At 45.5% G+C, this 22,307-nt stretch overlaps 1 protein-coding gene across 1 annotated transcript; it reads left to right on the plus strand.

Moving 5' to 3' along the window:
* The first annotated feature begins 7,504 nt into the window (after positions 1-7,504).
* Positions 7,505-18,977, plus strand: LOC144154908 (dual specificity protein phosphatase 3-like). Its single transcript, XM_077686024.1, has 4 exons — positions 7,505-7,914; positions 8,039-8,252; positions 9,081-9,304; positions 12,053-18,977. Exons 2-4 carry the CDS (start codon positions 8,050-8,052, stop codon positions 12,238-12,240), a joined length of 615 nt encoding a protein of 204 aa, XP_077542150.1. The 5' UTR covers positions 7,505-7,914; positions 8,039-8,049; the 3' UTR covers positions 12,241-18,977.
* The last annotated feature ends 3,330 nt before the right edge of the window (positions 18,978-22,307 follow it).

The following is a 22,307-nucleotide window of genomic DNA, read 5'->3' on the forward strand; positions in this document are numbered from 1 at the left end:
CGCAGGATCTTCCTTTGCAAGCCTTTCTCCGCAACGGCTTGACCGACATCCCTGTGGCTTTGGTTCCGACGAATGGTGGGGCGATTCGCCCCAACAATCCTCGGAAAATGCAAAACGCCCTTCGTGCCTCTACGGAACACTAACAAAATTTCTAGCGTGCGTCCATTCGGGAAAGGTGGAGTGGTGATTAGATCATCTGACCTCCATGGAGTGTGTACAGGACCTTCTCAAGGGCGAGTCATTTGCTGCGTTCCCGGTGAGCCCATTTGTTCCTTCTCACCTTGCTTGCGCAAAAGGCATCATTCGCGGAGTTCGCGCTGAGATCCACCTGAATGCAGCCATACGGCTACAAAGGAAAGCTATACAGCTTCCTCAGAAACTCCTAGAATTTTTCTCCAACTGCGAAGTTTCTGAGGAAGTTGTATAGCTTTCCTTTGTAGCCGTATGGCTGTATTCAGGTGGATGTAAAACTTTCCTTCGCAGAAACTAACTCCACCTTGAAGATTTCCCCTAAATCTGGTCGATTGACGCTGAGATATCTGCCAACGATATGCTAGAAGAGTTCGCTTCCGCGGGTGGCATAGCCGTACACCGATTCAGCAGAATTGAGAATGACTCCCGCTATCCCACCGAGTCAATGATTGCTACCTTCGCCGGTGTGTCTGTCCCAACAGAACTCAAAGTCTGGCCTCTTATCTTTCGTGTGGAGCCTCTTTCTCCGGGTTTTTTACAGTGCAAGAAATGTTGGCGATTTGGCCATAGTGTCGGGGGATGCAAATCATCGGCTCGCTGCTGCTCGCGTGGGGGTGATCATCCTCCCGCACCATGCAGTACGGAGGAAGTAACTTGCTGTCTGTGTGGAAACTCTCACCCGGCGGACTAGTCAATGTGTCCGGTTCGCGAGCAGGAAATGAAGATCCTTGAAGTGATTGAGAAACGCCGGTGCACGCGGAGTGAGGCGATGACAGTAGTTGGAGAAAGATTGTCCGGCTATGCCTCAGCAGCTGCCCGTGGCTCTAGTCTTGTTGATTCGTCTCTCGCTGAAACAATTGCCTCTGCAATAGAAAAAAAGCCAGGCTAAAGTAATGGACAGGTATATGCATGCCATGACAGAACTTTTGGCAGCTCATACAGCCCATGTACCTCAGACTGTGTCTCCATTGTGCGGCGTAGCGGTACAAAGCGATTCAACAGGCGGGCCCAGTTCTAAAGATGTAGGGTCACTGAACCAGCGCAGTTTTAGTGAGTCTGATCTTTCGGAATCGTCCAGACATGTCATCTCTACAGCCCTTCAGTCGCCTGAACTTCGAGAGCACAGCCAGAGCTCACCACCCTCTCCCCCTAGTGTGCAGCCTTCGCCTCAGTCCTGCTCTGAACGTGATCCATCTCGTTCCTCAACAGCCCGCTTTTCTTCAATTCTCCAATATTCGTCCTGCTAACAAACCTAGAGCCAGTTCTGTGAACTCTCTCGTGGACCTGGAGTATCAAGCAGTTTTGTTTAAAAGAACTGGATCCCCGACTGCGGACTGCGGATTTACTGGTCCTCTCCAAAACAAAAAGCAAAGAAAGGTCAAGGCGTTCCCAAAACAAACGACATCTTGTAAGCTGCGGTGGCGGCCATCAATTCATCGTAATGTCGCTTCGGGTACTACAATGGAATTGCCGCTCTGTCATGTCAGCTCTCACAGACCTTGACTTCATAGTCTGTAAAGAACAACCAGACATTGTACTGCAGGAAACCAGGCTGACTCCGCGTCGGCCATTTTATTTCCAGAATTATCGGATATTCCGCTTAGATCGACTAACTAGAGGAGGTGGATTGTTAATTCTCGTATCATCGCAATTTTGCCATAAAGCTCATAAGTCTTTGAATTCATGTCTGTGGATTGTGAAATTCTAGCAGTTACATTTAGCCTGCCTGGGTGTTTTGCGTGTTCTCTCCTATTCCTATTTCCGGAACTCCTATTTTCCGGAAGGCGTCATTTCCGCCTCTCCTCTCGATGGTGTTTTGTCATCGTGTGAGAAGCGCGTTATTATTTGCAGTGATTTTAATTCATACCATGTCTCTTGGGGGCTCCGCACAGATTCCTGTTGTAGGCGGCTAAGTGGTTGGATGAATGATTACAATATACATTGTTATAATTCTGGTTCAGCAACATTTTTTCGTTGGAAGACTACTTCGGTCTTAGACTTGACTTTTTCAAACTCCAGCAATATCTCTTCGTGGTCTACTCTGGATCACGCTACAAGTAGTGACCACGTTCCTATTGTATTTGAGATAGTGTGCCCTTCTAGGTCCCCACGTGCTCGTATAATGCGGCATACCAATTTACACCGTAGGCAAAACAAAGTAAAGGTAGCACTTCAATCTATTCCATCCGGTAACGAGGAACGCAGGGCAGTTCCATCATTTCGGATGCTGTTAAGTCTTCTCAATTCATTATCTCTTCCCAAAAAGATGGCAATAGCCCGTGGTGGAATGAAGATTGCGCGCTGGCGTATAATAAAAGGCAGGTGGCTTGGAAGGTAGTTCTTAGAAACCAATGCCCGTCTAACTGGACCAATTACAAATTTGCGGCCGCCATATTCAAACGGACAGTGTCTAAAGCGAAAGAACCCAGAAGTTTGCCGCTCTCTCTAAGCCAGAATAGGCGATTGCTGTATAAGTTTCTTCGCTCGAGAAGGGTGCTACAAGAGCACTGCAATGAAAATTCAGTGGTTCAATCAACACAGGAGTCTATTTAAGCTCTCGAACAAATTGCACAAGAACTTAAATCCCGATTTTCTTCGGTTTTTTCCGCTCCTTTTATCAGTCGAACTTTCTAACGTTGGTTTCAACCCAGTGACAATGTCGGAATTGGCTGAAGTTGTTTCACAACTGTCTTTGGCTGCTCTGGGCCCAGATGGCATTACTGTGCCAATGCTACAGTTTTTATTTGAGGAAACCCCTAAAGATTTACTCAACATAGTAAACACGTCGCTGAAAAATAGCTGGATACCTCCAGAATGGAAACTCTCTAAGATAGTGCCATTGCTACAAAATGAATGTTTACGTTATGTCCCAGAACATCAGGCCGATTTCCTTGACTAGCGACTTGGTAAAGCTCGTCGAGAGGATACTGCATGGTCGCCTTATGCGGTTTCTCGAAAGCAACAGGATGTTAAGCCCCACCCAAATTGGCTTCACACCTGGGAATTCTATTTGGAAGGCTCATGTTGACATTGAAAGCCGCGTTAAACTGGCCCGTAGCCTAAAACACGTTGGCGCACTTGTTACTCTGGATCATAGGCGTGCGCACAGGGGGGGGCAGGGGGGGCGGCCGCCCCCCGTAATCATCTGAAGGGGGGCGCCAAATTGGCCCATATTTTAAGTGCAATGCACTTATTAAGCGACCCTGAACCTGCGTCCACCGGCGATGTCCGCGCACGTGGAGATGGGCGCGCGCAGCCTGGCCGCTGACATGGCACATACCCACGTGGGGGATTGGCCAGGAATCTTCTCGCCTTCCTTGGCAACGGGGGGAGATGGGCGCGCGCTGCCTGCCCGCTGACATGGCACATACCCACGTGGGGGATTGGCCAAGAATCGGGCATGAGAAGGGCTAATGCACCTGCTTAAAGGAGTACTGACACGAAACTTCAAAGCTGAGATCCGCTCTAGCAATCAAGTACAACGACAACACAAATAGGTGTCTGTGAATAAATGCATCTTTCTTTCTTTGTAGTTGTGTGTGTGTGTGTGTGTGTGATCTCTCTTTCGCGAACATTACCGAACCGCGCAAATTCAACTCGTGCATTCGCACTTTCACATTCTTCCCCTCGTGGAAATGCGGGGAATTTTTTGCTAATGTAGCACATTAAAGTAAAAATTTCTGCTCAGAAATATTTTGTATGTGTTGCCATTCCATCGCATTGAAATAAAAATTTTATAACCATCCCTCTTTGCACTGCGTTCGGACCGCTAGGCCTTCAGTGGGAAGAGGTCGGGAGTTGCTGTAAGAGGGGGGGGGGGGGGGGGGGGGGGGGAGGGGGGGGGAGGGGGGGGGGGGGGGGGGGGCGCAGCGGTAAGACTTTGCCCCCCCTAATTGAGAACTCTGCGCACGCCTATGCTCTGGATATAACAAAGGCCTATGACAGTGTAGAGTATACTACCTTAATGTCACATCTAGAGAGTAGCGAAATTCCACTATACATTCAGTCCTGGATTGGTGCGTTTTTAACTGGAAGGACATTCTTTTGTTCGAAAGATGGCATATCATCTTCGCAATATAAGCAGTTTCGTGGGGTTCCTCAGGGGTCAGTCCTTTCTCCGGTTCTTTTTAATATTCTTCTCAGATCAATTCCGATTATGGATGGTCTGTCAACTTACGTATATGCCGATGATATTGCTTTTTACTCATCGGGCAGAGACATTCATGACTTGTGTCAACGATTACAAAGCTATCTGGTCGCCCTAGATAATTGGCTTAGCATCGCTTAATGTGGGAAAATGTGCTGTTTTAGTATTTCCGGTAATCATTCACATATCATTATGCCTATTGTACCGACAGCAATCCATCCCCCAAGTTACACAAATTAAATATCTCGGTAAAATCTATGATGACCAGCTCACTGGCGTCCTCATATTAAACATGTTGCTGCTCTGCTAAAGGAGAAAGAGCTGCAGGCGTGCTCCGCAGGCTATGTAACCACAAATTCGGGTTGCTTAGACACACACTGTTAATGGATGTTCGCCCGGTATTAGAGTTTGGCTGCGTCCTATTTTCTGGATGTGCGGCGTACAAATTACATCCCATATTTATCATTGCGAGAATTGCTTTGCGACTATGCTTGGGATTACCAAAATATGTCGCTAACCCTATTTTACACCTTGAGGCACGATTTCCTCCACTGAAGTATATAGTTTTAAATTATTGACCGTATCAACTTTTATCAAATTGTTTGACTCCCCACTGCATGACGTACAGTTCATTTTCCGTCTGAGGCCTGATCTTTTTCAAGGCATTCAGTGGCCGCGGTTCCAGAGCCCCCAGATGGATCTAGTACAGTCATGGCTTCAGCCACTTCACGCAGACCTTTTTCGGCTCCCCCCTCCTTGTATTAGTGTGTCATCTGTAGAAATAAACTTTGATAATATCTCCCCCCCGAATGCAAAGATGTTGGCGGCCCGAATCCCCAATGGATTGCTGGAGGAGCATTTGTCAACCCTTCATTCCCATATCGTTATTGCTACCGATGCCTTGCAAAGCAATGAGGAGGCTGGAGTCGGGATATTCTCCCAGTCTCTCGATTGGTCCTTTTCAATTGGGTTACCTGATTACACACCTTTTTTCCAGGCGGAATTATTGGCAATGATTTTGGCTCTTCAAAAACTTCAGCATAGATTTTCAGATGTTGTTATTCTTTCTGACTCTCTCTCTCTCTCTGTGTTCCGCATTAACATCCGAAAAAGATTCTTCAGTTATCCGCACATTCCGGCCATTTGTTCCTCATCAGCTTTGTGCGGTTAAGCTAGTGAGGCATGGATGGAGTCCAGGACATGCAGGAATCTCATACAATGAAGTGGCTGATCAATTAGCCAGTATGTCTCATGGTGGCCCTGTGGTCGTGCAATGTCCAAATGATAGTTTTCTATTGGGGGCGAGATTTAGACGTTTACAACTACTCCAGACTTATCGGCAAGAATTCTCTCTCCTAGAGATTATAGCCACCTTCGTCATGCATGGAAGCCGATGTTTTGTGAATCAAGGCTATGCGAGGTAGCAATCACTAAACTTCGGTGCATAATTCCCCCATTAAAATTTTATCTTTATAAACCTGGTCTGGCTCCATCTCCGCAATGCCCTTTCTGCGATGAACTGGAAAATATAGAACATTTCCTGTTTAATTGCCGCAGCTCCTTCCCAATGCGACGCACGCATCTGGAGTCAACCTTTAGGTGCCTCCACCTTCCGCTATCTACTTCCGAGGTTCTGTCACTAGGCGCTTCCGCCCTAGGAGTCTGTCACAGGGATGTCCGCCCTTCACTCTTATGTTGCGACGGCATGTCGGTTTTCCTGCTAGCCAGCTAAGCGTTCACATTTATTTAATTTTTCTTCCTGACTCCCCTTTCATATTACACATATTAAAAAAATTCTGTTCTGTGTTTCATTTTCTAAATTTTGAGATCTAAAATAATATAAATCACATCCTGATTAGGTACAAAACTTCTTGGCCAATCCCCCGCGTGGGTATGCACGTGCCATGGTGGCCATGGTCTGAGGCAACCAACCAACCAACCAACTCCCGTACCGGTGACCAACAATCAGTAGCGACAGGCAGCCAATGCCGCAGAAAAAGCGATCGCGCGCGTGTCTACGTGTCCACGTGGGACGCGTAAGAAACGCCGCGTTGCGGACTTCTGAATCCGAAGCAAGGCGCGTGCACGTGCGCATCGACGAGATGCTCACGCGTTCCTATAGCTTACCGTGAGGATAATAAAAATACAGTTAAATTAAAACGTGCCGAAAGTCTGCCTTCATAAAAATTGCTATCAATAGAAATAGTTTGTCGGTTGCGAAGTTCCTTCAGAGCCCGTTACCGAGGTCTTTCCTCCATGGTGGTGCTGCAGTGATCAGCGGTGTCAACACTGACGAATGACCCGCCGCGGTGGCTGGCGTTGCGCTGTGAGCACGAGGTCGCGGGTTCGATACCCTGCCGCGGCGGCCGCTTTTCTGGTGGAGGTGAAAAGCAAAAACGCCCGTGTGTACGAGATTTCAGCGCACCCACTACGGCGTGCCTCATCGCCTGTGTTGCGACAATCAATCAACACTGACGAATGGTGTTATTGTCCCCATAACAAACAAACAAATTTATGATCATCATATATTGTCTCTAACCCCCTTGATTGTGAATTTCGAAAGCTTTTCCTTCGACGCAAACTCATTAAACCACGAGTACGCATGCACAGCCTGGGACGATCCGCGCATCGGGCGTTGGTCGCTTACCGTTGTCAGATGGTGGAGGGTTTGGCACATGAGTGCCGCACCCCAGGGCTACAGAACCCAGCCAACCATCATCATCCAACTACGCCACTCATGGTAAGCCCCCCCCCCGAAGGGGAGTATTTTTTTGTTCTGAGTGGCGGCCCTCGCCTGATTTTTGCGGCGCGTAGGTTGGCAAACAGACTTCTTCTTTTACCGAGGGCCCCGCCTTTATACCACAGAGGCGAACAAAAATAAATCTATGACGCAAGTGCTAATCAATAAACCCCGAAATACGGTGGCACACGAGCGCCATGCATGAATGGCCGAATGTACGATAGCTGCCCCCCATCCCCAATCTGTGTGTGCGTGTACTTTGGTATTTAATAAAAATTGAAAAGAAATAAACCAACTTGCGGAAATTGTTCGATGTAGGCTTTGTTTTGAAGTAGAGACACCTTGTTTGCTCTATGGTTTGAAAGGTGACATCAGCGACGCAATCCTCCCTGTTCTGTGGCGACACCTTGCAGCCACATTTGCCATTGTGCCTGCTGTGCCCGATCTGCGTGCCCGCATTTGTTTCACCATCGCGATGGTTGCACATGAAAACAATAGCAACTGGCTACAAACGCGCTACTGACCACCGGAAATACTTCCGGTACTCAACGTGTAGAGCAGCTTGGGCGGCTTGGGCGTTTGGGGCTTGGGGTTGCGGAAAGCTGCCAGGCCTGCCGCCTTCGCAAAGCTCGCCAACGTCTGTCGACATGATACACACAATCTGCAGCTGCGCAGTTGCGTGAAATGTAGGCACTCGTGGCAACAAGATTAGCGCCCCCCTATCGTGCATTGGTCACTTTTCGAAAGCTACACAGCGCGAGCTGACGGCAGTGGATTTTGCAAAGCCGCAAACACAGCTGCACCTGGTCGACTGCCAGCCGTCATGCCGAAAAAGGTGGGTGGCTATATTTAGCGGAATACGCCTGGACGCCCTAAACGTTCGTCCGTTTCACCGGCGCTCGCTGCAGGTGGAGTGTTAGAAAGGTTATGTTTGTTCCGAACCTTGTTTTGGTTCGCAGTTTTGGCGTTCATGAGTGTTCTCGGCAGCGACAACAACAGCTTCGCAATGAAGGGACTGCACCAGATCCTGATCGAGGTCAAACCTGAACTGAAGCCGCTACCTGGAGTCGCCCTACTGGCCAAGTTGCACGGCTACCGACCTCCACCCGCGGACCGTTACACCTACGGAGTCGATTGCGACGAGGTCTACCCGGGCATATTTGTCGGTGACGAGTGAGCCTGCCTTTTATTTTGGCCTGTCCACAGCTTTTGCGAAACATTGCCCCCATTCACTGCAGTACCGGGCATGAAAAGCCGTTGCAGCTTGCACTGGTGCGCTTGCTGTTCTTCCGTCGCCTAGGATACTGTGCTTTACCTGTTGCCAAATTGAGTGCCAAAGTGGCCAAAAGTTGGCCTTTAGGTAACTTCCGTTGCCAAATTCAAATCGTTACGTGAGCCTTTCTACAGGAGCCGGCGAACTCGGCTTGTACAGCCCTGGGTTGGTGTGGGAGGGTTGCCCCTCGGCAGCAGGCGAAGCAAGTAGCCATTACAAAAACATTCTTAGTCTTGTTACACCGACGCTAAGGTGTGTGAGTGCATATGATGTGTGTGATGGAATGTTTGTTTTAAAACTGTAGAAACGCTATACCCGACAGCCTAATGCGGAGTAGTGGGTACCGGTTGCATGCGAATCATAAATGCTTGAAGATGTATGACTAGCTCCAGTGTATACGCACACACATACATTTAGCTAATGTTTAGTCCTGACTTCACAGTTGTGATATGAGTTCCTGCTAGAGATAACGTAAACAGGAGCAGATTTTTTAATTTATTTCATGCCAGGGGAATCGTGAAGAATCACACGAATGACTGGTGCACTGAACTTTAAATTTCAGTGTAACTTATGTCTGAGTATTGCATGCCACAGTGTGAGTGTACCTGCTCACTGCTCCTAGAACATGAGGTACATTTCTGCGATATGACAATGGGTGCGCTGGTTGTGTGTGTGCTGCAGTGTCGTTTCGTTCAGTCTTGATCGATTCGATGGGGCTGTTGTTGCAGGGGTGCCGCACGCAACAAGGACTACCTGCATGGCCTGGGGGTGACTCATGTTCTCAACACTGCGGAAGGCCCCCAGTTTGGCCAGGTTGACACCAACCAGGCATTTTATGCTAGCCACTCCATTTCCTATTTGGGACTGCGCCTAGTCGACATTCCCCAGGAAGACATAGCTGCGCACTTTGAGAAATGTGCCAACTTCATTGATGACTGCCTCGAACACAATGGTAAATGCCCCTTTCTCTTCCGCAACGCCTTGGGTCACATTGTGAATTCTTATAACCAGAATCGGTTTGCTCAACATCTTGCATTGTTCCTTGGATGAGGGCTTTTGTATGTTAAACTGTAACAGTAGCAACGTACTGGTGTGAATACATAATCTGTTTAATAATCTGTTTGGCTAGCAACCTAATGAGTTCTGTAGGTGTTATTGGTGTGCTTTTGTTATAAAGAAATGGTCTTCAATGAAATAATTAAAAAAAAGAACACCTTTCCAAATGCATAAGTTTCCCTCCTAATAATTGTGCCCAAACTACCCAAGGCATAAATTAAGGGGGGTCTCAAAGCATAAATTTTGTGTCAACTGTGGTAAGCACACCTTGATAGATGCAAGCAAGGTAAAATGCACCAGTAGTTGGGCTATGCAGTGTGTCAAGGTAGGCAAAATCCTGAAATAATAATTGCAGCTATTCAGTGATGGGAATAGCCAAAAGCGTTTTGTAGCAGGCTTTGTAGCAGGAAAAATGACGATTTGTGGCACGTGCCCTCAGTTTTTTAGCAGGTAGCAAAAAAGAAAATGGGCGAAAAGTGGTAGTGTTATTGCTTTTATTGCACAATAACAGGAAGCATTACACTCCCCACATGAGTTCAATGATGCACTTTAATCTGATGCAAGCGTATATGAAAGGAGCACCGAAGTATGAAGAACGATAGGAGCGTGTAAATAAAAAGTGGCTGTGAACAGCATGAAACAGCACTAAGCTTTCTTCCCATTGTTTGCAACATCGAAGTGGGAAATGCTATCGGCCATCTTTTGTCATGCTTGAGCAAGCACTGCTTGTCCACTCTCAATGTCTGGGAAGTTCTTCAACTTCATGCCCCGCTGAATCAACAATTCAGCATACTTAAACACCCGTTCTGCCTCAGCCGCTTCCTTTTTGGGTTTATCTTTTGTAACTACTACTGCTGAGCTTTGCAGGCTGGGGTGCTTTGGTGGCCCCTTTTCAGCGGCAAGGCACTCTGCATACCGCTTTGATGCCCCCTTGATGGCCTTGATAACATCTGAATTTATTGGAAATGAGCACAAATTGCTATCAAATCTTTTTGAATATGACATTACGTGACGTATGCCATTTGCGCTTGACAAAGAAAGATTTGCCCTGTCGTGCAGTGCTCTTGCGTTTTCACTGAAGCCACGCTCCACGTCAGAATTGCCATGTAAAAGTGATAAAGGTGCCTCAAAGCGTGCCGCTCGCTGCCCTCGTCGCACGTCCAGCACAATGGATTGTATTGGATTAGCTCAGAATTTGAATGACCAGAGAAGCGACGGCGGTGCACTGGGGGACTTTACATCTGCTGTACATAAGGGTGGGAGTAATTGCTACCTGGCTTTGGAGGCAAGGCAAGAGCCTTAGGTAGTGGCCTCTGAGATTCAGCAGTGTGGTAATCTAGGAGGCCACTCCTTGGAGCAGCTTTGGAGCATGGATGTAGCAACTTTAACGAAATGTGGCAGGTTGGAGCGATTGTAGCAGGTTTCCCATCGCTGGCTGTTGTGCACTCTGGAATCTTTCAGAGGTGGTACTTAAAACAAATTTGTCTTTAACAGAAAGTTGCTTGCTTACTTGTCTAAAAGAAGTGAGGTTGCCCTTTGGAGGAACAAAATGAAGTGCACGAAGTAAAATATTGCCTCGTTAGAATAACATGGACACCACTTTTAATGCAAGCTTCAATAAAATATGCTATATAATTAGTAAAAAAGAGAATGGCCGTGCAACCCACTAGCTCATTTCCTGCACATGGTGGGGTAAACAATGGAAGTTAAAAACACACATGTAAACATAGAAGTGCCAGTGCTTACTGTGAGAGTGTGTGTTATGTCTGCATGACTGTCCTGCGCATTGAGCTTAACTGGCCAATTAGCGTAAGCGACATTGTCTTCTGCGACTGTTTGTCGAGCATACCCAATGTTTCACGAAACGCTTACTATTGACCGTATCAAAAATTAGGCAAGCACAAATCCAGTCAACAACAAAGCGAGGGTGGACAGCGGTCCCAAGCGGTATTGTGATGCCATCTAAGAGTACTGACTGCACACAAGGCGTTCCGCCGTTTGCTCGGCCCTAGTCAGCATACTTACGTTCGCTTTTGTACTTGCCGTGAATACGTCATCGCAGATGTCTCGGAACACACAATTTAATAGGAGAATTTTTGGCTTAAATTGTTTAATTTGTCAGTAAATAAAGCATTGTTTGCTGCTGAATAGGTTCTGGGGGCACTATAAAAGACCAAATAAAACAGACTTGTATTTTGTCTTCATGGCCCCTTTAATACATTTTTTTTTCTTGTAAAGTTTTAAAGTTTACTTTGTGTCAGATATCTAATTTAGTTTTTTTTTTTTTTTTTCGGGCCATCCCAAAGCAGTTGTAAATTTTCATTCATGGGCACAGTGTTGTAATGGAGAAGGGTTCCTTGTACTGAGTGCAGAGGAGGATGCCCCCTCTACACCTCACATCTGGTACACGAGGAGAAGGAATGTACATTTTTGCCTGTAGTGCAGCTTGAGTGTGTGTTGTAGCAAATCTCTAAGCTAAGGCTCTGTTAGCCCCCTGCTTGTTCAGGACAAATGGCCCGCAGAAAGGACAAAAATTCAAGGCCTTTTTTTTTTTTTTTTTTTGCTTTCGTGTTTAATGTGAAAGAGTGCCATATGTGCTTGTGGGCAGAAATTCCAGGCCTGAGTCTTGTCTGCTATCCTACAGGGAAAGTCTTGGTGAACTGCCGCATGGGGATGTCACGGTCTGCAACCATTGCCATTGCCTACCTGATGATCAAGAAAGGAATGACTGTCGACGATGGCCTTCGCACGCTTCGCATGAACCGGGCCGTGCGACCCAACAACGGCTTTCTCTCCCAACTGGTCCAGCTGGACACGAAGCTGCGCAGCTAAGGGGCATAGACTGCATGGTCCGCTCTGCGGGACTGTGGCACGGTGGCAGCCCATGGCTCATGTTGCTGTAGGGCCCCTGGCGTGCGTTCTTGGGGTGTCATTACCTTGTATTGGGCATACTTGAAGTCAGCTGAATCAACCTGGAGCTGTCCACTGTGGCACACCTCATAGCTTGTGGTTTTTTTAGATGCCCAAAGTCCCGAATTTCCGAGGATGATTTCCCTCAGCTTAGTGATGGCAAAGATGCTACGTAACTTGCCTTGGCTAAACCCAGCGCCGATCACGGTTCCGCACGTTCATTGCTTCCCACAATGTGTGTGCTGAATCGTTTTCTGGACACTTGTGTTGCACTTGCGTATAATTAAAATGCAATGTGGGTCTATAAAGCATCTGCGATTTGCTGCTTCAAAAAAGAGCCATGGGTGCTGTAGCTTGCATTGCATTTCTGCTTGTGGCCCCACTATTTCAGTCTGCTACATCACTCTGATACCGAGTGCCTCTCAGTTGAGACGTCTAAACTTTCCTCTGCTGTAATTAATGTGCCATTAACTTTATTGACTGCGAGGACTTGCTGCCAATAGCGAGTGTGTTCTGAAAAGGTGAGCTCGGTTGAATTCCCACCTAGCACCATGCTCATGTGAACTATGTGACCGAGTTCTATTGCTCATGTAAAACCAAAGGCCAGTCTTTGCATTATACAGCAGTGCTGCTATGTGGGCCCACAATTGAGCCTAAAACTGATCACGCATGTTAATTTTCTGAAGTACTTGTGGCCAAGACTGACATCGGGTATCTTAAATTTTTGTCGTGGCGCAATTCTTGAATAATCCCGAAACCCCACTGGTGTTTCATGTGCAGCTAGCATGACCGACTTGGCTAACATGTCATTCGGGCTTGCGGTGTAAACGGACAAAATGTCTCGCGTTTATGCACATTTTAATTGATGAGGTGCTGTAAAACCTTGTCATTTTTTAAGCAGTGTTTTTGGAGTTGACTATTGGAATTGTGATTTCTCAATGAGGAGATGCATTGGTCACCTCGTGAAAGATAGCCTTCTAGTCCAAGGTCCAAGTGTACCAAATCTCGCCTAGTTCAACCTTTGCAGAAGTGAACACTGCAAACCTTAAAGTGTCCGTATTTGAAAAACACTGGAGGTTCACATTCAAGATGATTGTGAACAACTTGATATGAATATGTGTGTTTCTGTTGTATATTGGAAGTAACCCTAGCTCCTTTTGTTGAGTCGTACTTCTGTGTAATCTGCAATGTCTCTGCAATGTCTCTGCAATGTTTTCACTGCGTTTTCGCCTCCAAGTGTTGCACGGTATAAGCAAATTATGAAATCTGCACGTAGTTTTGGCTTTTTATTTTAATGCTACCAGGTCTGCAAATCTACAAAGTGCTGTGCTGCATGCAGTTATGCCGTGTAAGATGCAAAGTGATGTGGATGGCCTAAGCAGAAAGGAGGAACTAATTGGCAGTGTGTTCCTATAAAAGTTCCCGTACTTGCTCGGGTTAGAATAATGCCTGTATTACCGTGCCTAAGACGACTTATATGGACACTGTCTGCTCAATGTGATGAGTGCAAAATTCTTATTTGCCAAATTTTGACACTCTCTGGGAAATTTTATGACCCACGTATCTAACAAAGAACAACTGGCGGTGTGCATCATCGCTTTCAATTTCTTTTTGATTGTTCCCCAGCCCAGTGAAAGCGTTTATGCTGATGTTTCTTGGCTGGCTGCCTTGAAGGTTGCTTCCTGTGATCGAGACATGGTAACGCACAGATTTTTTTTTTTTTTTAATTTCCTGTTGTTTATGAGAAGCACACCATACCAGCCCTCTTAAAGGTGCAAGCAACAGGTAAAGCTTTCCGATGCTACACTTCTCTGTTCTGAAAGGTACGAGCCGACATTAGCACAAGGCAGAGCACGAAGGCAAACCAGCCAGTGCTATTTAAAAGCTGGCTGAAGGTGGTGTTCCTTCCTTTGTGCGCAGGCTGGCTGGCGTCGCTGTGCTTATGCAGTGCAGCTGTGCCGTTGAGCTTAGTTTGCATCCGACTTGGCAGATAGTGAGTGGGGCCTGGTACCTTCCTGGTAGGGTGGCCAGCTAGTCGATGCAATGTGGCCAGCATATGCACCAGGCTCTGCTACCTTGAAAGCGGGTGGTATGCGTTCACACCTGTGACATACAAATATGCAGAACACTTCTACAGGCACGAATGTCTCTGGTTTCAAGTGTGGCCCGCATGCGGGATGTGGTACTCCTCAGTGCATCTTTCCTTGTGGTTTTGATGGAGTGTTTCCTGTTGTATATCATAGCCCGCAATGGGCCATTCGTTAGTTGGAAACTTGTTGTCTGATGCAGTTAGCATCTGTTGTTTTGAGGACTCATGTATTTTTGGGGACAGTTTTATGCCCTGTGTTGTTTTTAAAGCACAATATCTATTTTGAGTGCACAGATTTTAGAAACATGGGCAGTGTTGACCGCACATTTTTTAAATTTCCAAATGTAAATGTGATCTCATTCTTGTGTAGGATATATATTTTAAGATGGCAGTGGGCAATGCAGCAGTCACTACTTGTGCATGATGAAGGAAAGTTTTGTTTGAAAATTTTGGTATTTTAGCGCTTGATTTCTTACAATTCGTGACTGTTTTTTGCCAGTTTCTGTTTATTTTGCCCTGTTGTGGAGCAGGCTGCATTTTCAGTGGTGAATAAAGCCTAGTCACAGTGATCAAAATATCTCTGCTCGTGCAGCGTGTGGCCGCAAACTTTTTTCTTTTTCAAAATGTTCTGGACATGAAGAGCGAAATGTGTTAACAAAGCAGTTAGCTTCGTGTGCTCTCCACATGTCATCCATCTGTCCAAACCATTATGTGGCTCTGTGCCATGCCACGGCCCTACTGCTATATGGAGTCCAGCTGATTGGTGCATTTGCAGCGTCTTGGTCCCTTCCATAAATAACCATATGTTGGCCATTAAACAGTTTTGTTACCTCCAGATTTTGATGGAGTTTTCATGTAATGTCTTAACGTTGGCTGAGAAAAAAATAAGATTATTACATCTGTGGCCGAATTCAGAGGATGAGCATCCACCAGGAGTTAGTAACATTGCTTCCTCATGTGTCGTGGCTGAAGTAAGGCCCAGGGCCGTAGCCAGAGGGGAGGTTTGGAAGTTCCAGCCCCTCCCGAAATCTTTTCCAGGCAGCGCGTAAGCAATACTTACTGTTGCTTTCGGCAAATCTACCCCTTCCCAAATCCCATAACCCCCTCCGAAAAAAATGTCTGGCTATGGCCCTGGTAAGGCCTGATATTTAGACTCAACCTGGTACCATTTCTTATGAGCAACCTGTTTTTCACGTGCAGCATGAACTTAATTCAGAGTCACGTACAAGAGTGCACGGCAGTGTTCATCTGATCTGCACAAGACGATGCAAGCACTTGGCGAGTGTTTTAATTGCACAGTTTCTTGCATTTTTTTTTTTTTTCATAGTATGATTAGAACCTCAAGCTAGCGAATTGCTTTGGTGGGAGTGAAAACTTGTGAACTTAGGTTTCGTTCTGGTCTAATAGTTGAACTTGGAGGAACTTGCATAAGCAGTGAATTTGGGACTGTAAATGAAGCATTGCACTTATCTTGTGCATTTTGCTTTTTAAGAATATTGTTTGCTTGAGTTTGAGGATTGACTAACACAGTGACAATCAGTTTAGACAAATGTAAAATGAGATTCCGCTTTCCATATTCTTCATCTGACGTACTGTCGGAGAATGGAGCATTTCCAGGGTCTAGCCAACAAGCTATCCAAATGCCGTATGAGTGAGGTTCAGGATTTGGTGGTGAATATATGTGTGAAGTTTAGTTTAATGACATCTTGCCACACTGGGTAGACTGGTGATGGCAGTCACTTCAAGGGTGCATTGTGCTTGTGAAGAATCAAATCTTTACTTGTTTGTAAAAAGAAAGCGATTCTGAAGAATCAAATCTTTACTTGTTTGCAAAAAGATTGAAACCAACATTTGATTTTTTTGTATAAGAAATTTTTTTTTAGTGATGTATCAATTTCCGGTTTTGCAAGCGACCATAGTTGGAGCTTTCAAAACGAATCAAAGGGTTGGTGTTGTAAAAATTGACTATGGCAGACTACTTTGGGTCACACTAGCCCCCATAACCCCTAAAGGTCACAGACTAGTGCATTTCTGTTATACATTGTCTGTTCTGCTCTTTATAATGTGTATGCTTGTGTATGGTACTTAGTGCACCGTGTGATGTGGATTTTTGTGTATGGTATTCAAGGCACCGTATGCCATCGTTATTGAAAATACTGGCATTTCATTTTGGAATATTCAAAGGGTGTTTCATCTGATTTGCAACTCTTCATTATAGCACAATCAAACATGAACCTCTGATGAAAAGCAGTGCAATAAGAATCATTAGTGCAAATTATATATAAAAAAAAAAACTTGAAAGCTACAAGATAGCTTTCTAGATTGACATTCTAACTGTTCTAGTTACAAAATTTTTTTCGCATAATTTTTGGGACTCAGTGGTTCAGACAGTGTCGCTTAGATATAAGGCTGGCTATTTGTACAGCCAACTTAATGGTTGCCAATATAGTTAACCCAATGATATTTTGACAAGGGTGAAGTGCTATGTTTTAAGGCACTGTCGGTGTGGGTGGTGTACTGTGCAGCGAGTGTTATGGATATATGCACAAAATGTGAGAACAGAACACTGCGTACAAAGAAGTTGAGCAGTATTGAATGCTTGTTTCATCCATGTTTGTCTTCGTAAAATTGGTAATCTTGTTTCCCTTTCAACCCTTCACCTTGCATCTTGATTAACCCACATAACTTCAAAATGAGGTAAGCATGGTTGGTACTCGTGTCTGCAGCATATTGGGCTGCATCCTTGGCCGTGTGGGTTGTGTGCTTGCGTTGCCTGCGAGAATGTTTACCTCTTCTTATACTTGGCAATACATGAAGAGGAGGCACTTGTTCACTCACCCTGGGGCATGCTACCTAGCTAGCACTGACGGATAGGCACCGCTCCTGAATCCCTGCTCCAGTTGGCAAGCAGACAGAGTGCCTGCGTGTGCATGCCAGTGGTGAGGCTGCTGCGAGTGAGGGAGAATTTCACGTGCACTGGTGCGTTGTATGCGTAACAAATCCACATGACAGCAGGTGCAGTGTGTGAGAGACACCTGCTTTTATGGCGTGTTGCTGCCGAGAAAGGGTGCCAGTTTGAGTGACGAACACACATTTTGTATGGCACACCAAGGCCTTTCTGGCAGGGGTCGGGAAAAGGCACCTGAAGAAGGTGCCTCTTTGCAGATAGGGGAAGGCGTATGGTTGACGGTGTACGTACGACAGTCATGTAGACTAGGCAGAGTTTCCATCTGGTGCTCGGCATTTTGTGGAAAATGGAAGTGGGGCTGAGTTCGGCTGTCTGGAACTCAATGCAATAAATACAGCAGTTCTGTACTTGAAATCTACTTCAGTCGTTTAGGATTCTCATGCCTTGTGTAGTGGAACCAGGCGGTATTGACCAAAGCCGGTGCCCCTCTCCGAGTGCCCTTGTTAAGCACTGGAAGCGGTGCAGGAGCGGCGGGACTGCGCATATTTGTCACCGAGACCAGGAGGATTGCGAAGCATGCTCGCTAAATGAGCTCCACTGACAGCAACGCCATGGTCGGGGAGCGTGGCCACTCCAGCTATGCACACGATGGAGCAGGCCGCTAGTCGTACGTGCAGAATTTCTGCAAACTATATTGCAGGAGTCGGTTTTGTTTCTATGCAAGATAAGCTGACGAAGGTATTGTTTATCAAAATTGGTAGCTTCTGTGGCTTTGCCACAGCTTCCTCCTTAAATGTTTGCTGAATAGCTCAGGAATTTGTGTGAAGCAGCTTGTACAAGTTTTTGTCGATCCACCGATGGGCTGCTTCGCCTTTGAACACGGCAATAAAATCTTGGAAAGCAGGCATGCTAGAAACAGAGGCTGCAGTGTACTTACTGCATGCCTGGGTTGTGTCCATTCTGTCGTAGAGTGCACAGAAGAAAATTCTTATTTGGCTGCGCAGCAGCCGTAGCAGCCAGCATATATTTTGTATTGCACGCTAGCACCTTTCGGGCAAAATGGACGTGTTAACCACCTAGAATCTTTGCAGTGAGAGAAAAGACGTATGCTTTGAGAGGATGCTTGCACAGTACTAGTCGTGTAGATTAGGCAGAGTTTAAATTGGGCACAAGGATATTTTTTGTACAGCGTGTGCACGTTTTCTGCCTATTGCTCTAAACAACGCTTGGAAGGCATGCTTGGCATTTCCACTTCAAGTACAAATTGAAGCTTATTTCACAGTCCTGCATCACAACAAAGTACGTGAGGCACTCTTTGCTGTTTTGTATAAGGGTGCTGTGCACCGCTGGCGCTTGGCAGCGTTGAGAACTCCCCATTGTCGTTGTGATGTAGTGCTTGCCGATCGACACAAACGATGTCTGCACTAGCTGCGATGCTTTCAGGATATTGCCTGTGCAAACACCTTCAGTGGGAACTGCCATTGGCAGCCACAGTTTCTTCGCACTCCTAAATGTGGTACATTACTGTCTTCGTCGTGTTGGATGGCATGGGCAGTGCTGTTGGCTAGTCAACATGGAGGTACAAAGTTCACACTGCGTGCGCTGCCCAGGGAAATGTTTGCGACACTGTATTTCAATAGAAATAAAATTGCTGGAAATGTACCGTGTTGAGCAATTTTCATTTGTCCTGCCTTCCAGTTGCTACCAGTCTATGTTAAGGGGAAAAAAAAACATTGGCAATCTGGGCTTCAAAATACCATCTAGTATTTCAGCAACCCATTCCCTTTCCACTATTGCTGAAGCAATTTTCAAAAAGATTAATGGTAAAAAAAAATTTAATGGTAAAGAAAACAGTAAAAATGGCAGTTTACACCAGCTGGCCACACTGACGCTTGAAATGCCTTTGATCCGAACTTCAACTATAATGTGCTCCACAACAATTTTAATGGCAATTTCAAGTCTTAAGGGGACTTGCTAAGGTGACTCAGCAGCTGAGGTGGTGTGCTGCTAACCCCAAGGACGTGGGTTCAGTCCTGGCTGTGGCGGCCGTTTTTTGAAGGCGAACAAAAATTTCCTGTGTGAAGATTTAGGGGCACCACGTGATCTGCAATCTAGCCCTGCACTACAGCGCACCTCAAAGTCCAGGTGTAACTTCAGAATGTTAAACCACCTAAATTCGAATGTCTTTGAAGTTTTAAAGGGGCACACTTGAATAACTTATTACGACTTTTGTTCCTATTTCAGCGTTTAATCGACGGCAAACAATGCTTTGTTTCTTCAGAAATAAATTGCAGTTAACTGGCACTCTTCCTCTTTCTCCAGTCTTTTCATAATGTAAAAAATCGAGTATCAAAAGTGTGCCAACTAATGAGAAACAATCAACGAATGCAACAAACCAAGAAAGCCTGCGATTTAATTGGTGACTTATGCCACTGACTGCTGTTAAGTATGCTAGCACTAAGCAATGGCAGTTATTTCCACATTACCACAAAACGTTGGCTTAAGTTATGCAGTAAGTTAAAACATTAGAATGGAATTGAAATGAAATGAACTTTGCCAACTGCAACAGTGAGTAGCTGGTCAGGAAAGGCGTAAAAACTTAAGTTAGTGTCTATATAAAAATACTGTATGCGCAACAAAAGTTTCTAGATATGTTTATTTCATATTTCCATGTTGCCTTGTTCTTTTCAGAAAAAGGCTGAAACCACCTACAGCAGTTTTATTTATCATCCACAACTTGCTACGTCATAAATCACACACAATGTATGGGGTGGCAAGACCTGTTTTTGTGATCGTGGCATTTTCTGCGTCTGTCAGTAAATAACTGCTGCCACTGCAAGTGGTATGTTAGGCCAACTCACTTATACATTTAGTGTCCCTTCAACATTTGTTCGTGTCGCAGTGGTGCTGTGCCAAGTTGCGTCTTCATATTATAGGACAACATTTGAGACCAGGGACAGTATCCCACCAAGAAGCCGCCGCTACCTGCAATTGAAGACTCATCATTGTGAACGTAAGTTAGCGCTTATTCTCATTGAGCGTAATACTGTGTGGGCAGAGGATTTCATTGCAAATCAAAAATCTTCATTTCAGTGAAGTTTTACTGTAGTGCCGCACTGTTCCAGACATGTTATCGCATTCGAGTGAATCGTTACTGTGTCACCTTATTTTAGAGCAGAGTTGTGCCAGGTGTCAATCTGAAGCTTGCTGATGTGCAACTTGGGAAAGATGCAAGACAATACCTGGCCTGATGTCCCTGTCACCTGGTACTGATGTGTTAAAGACAAGGCTCTGTCCTAACGAAATACTTTAACCCTGCTACTGTCACGTAGTGAAGCCAAGTTGTCACTTGGAGCTGCTTCACACGTCTCACTTTTTGTATAACACAACCATTCCTTAAAGGAATTAAACACGACATGCATGTTTGTGCAATGTTACTGGCATCCTTAGAAAGTACTTGCCACTCCACTACTTAGCACTACTACTTGGCACCCCTACCTGGCTACTAGTTGGTACCTTCCCGACACAGGCCAGCTTGGTACAAGTGCAGTGTTTACTTTTTTGCAAAAGGGCTTTCACTGGTTTCAAGCAATTGAATGTTCAAAGTGCACAAATGACAGCCATGCTACTGTTGTGGCAGCCGTGCAGAAAATCCACGCGCAATTGGCTCCATTACATTTCAGACAGTTGGCATTGCAACACACCGCTCTCATCAGCAACAGTTAAAAAGATCAAAGTCATAGGGCAGTGATATAAAAAAATTACGAGCTATTCCGCCCTGTGAAGGTGGATGACCAGCAAAGCTGTACAAATGCCTCGTCCCACATATGGTTAGAGAGTGCACATGCATCTTTTTCTCATGGTCGTGACTTGGTAATGGTAATGACTATGGCTTTGGGATTACTTAGTAAAACTTGGAAGGACTCGAGTTTTACCCTAACACATGAACATGGGGCTGTCTGTTTCCCTCAGGTGCCCATGTATTGATAGCAGACGGCAATTCTGTAACATTTACAACTTCACTGTGAAGTAATTATGACATCTAAACGAAACTTGGTGTAATGATAGTCATCTTAGAAGCCAATCGTCGTGTACTTTTTGTCAAGGCAGTTTCAAGAAAGCTAGCGTTACAGCCGTTTTCTGTAACCATACTCCTCCCAAACATGCCCATGCATGTATTCACAGCAGACGGGTATTCTGTAATCTTTACAACTTCACTGTGAGCTAGTTAAACTAATTATGGCAAGTAAATGAAATTCAGAGTAATGATACAGTCATATAAATGTTTTTGGGGAAGTTTTGCTAAAACGCAAGTTACAGCTGTTTTCTTCTAATTCGCCGTGAAGTTGGCTTTGCCACACCAGATTTGCTGATGGACATTCAAAACGTTCGAAACCCCAGCCATAAACTGCTTCACTGTAAAAAATCAAGGAAACATTTCACTCGGTGAAGGTGCATGGGTGGAAAAGCTGTACAGAAACACCACAAACTCTTGACTCCCAATTACTTCAGAGCACAGGACAATGCCACCATCTGTGGGGATGCCTGTGGCAGTCATGGGCGCGTTACCGAAAAAAGTAACTGTTACAGTTACAAAGTTTCCAAAAGTAACTAGTTACAGTTACAGTTGGTGTAAAAAAGTAACGTCGTTAATTTTCCTTTACTGTATGAAACTAAGTATTAGATAAGAAGATTTAGGTTATTTAATGGAAATGCACGAAGGCATGCGGGCCCAGGAAACGGTTGCAATTGCTTTGTGTCAACAGACGTGGCTGCCAAACGTTTAGAAAAAGGACAAACACGGACACTGAACTTGTACTATACCGAGCTTGAGGACAAAAGAGATGAAACAATCATTCAATGTCAACTAAGTGGATCGGCGGAAGGCCCTTTGGAGGAAAGGTGAAACGGATCTGGGAGTACTTCGGTTGTTGAGGCGTTTTTGAAGGATACTAAAAAAAAGCGCTGCGTTAACATTTTATTTTGTACTTG

The sequence above is a fragment of the Haemaphysalis longicornis genome, unplaced genomic scaffold, assembly GCF_048455015.1.
Source record: "Haemaphysalis longicornis isolate Haplotype H1 unplaced genomic scaffold, Haemaphysalis longicornis Haplotype H1 scaffold_1, whole genome shotgun sequence".
Taxonomy (NCBI): domain Eukaryota; kingdom Metazoa; phylum Arthropoda; class Arachnida; order Ixodida; family Ixodidae; genus Haemaphysalis; species Haemaphysalis longicornis.

Bases quoted from the DNA above. Each gene is read 5' to 3' on its own strand.
- LOC144154908 (XM_077686024.1), top strand. From the start codon at position 8,050: ATGAGTGTTCTCGGCAGCGACAACAACAGCTTCGCAATGAAGGGACTG. The intron at 8,253-9,080 runs GTGAGCCTGCCT...CTGTTGTTGCAG, and splicing joins GGCATATTTGTCGGTGACGA to GGGTGCCGCACGCAACAAGG. The intron at 9,305-12,052 runs GTAAATGCCCCT...GCTATCCTACAG, and splicing joins TGACTGCCTCGAACACAATG to GGAAAGTCTTGGTGAACTGC.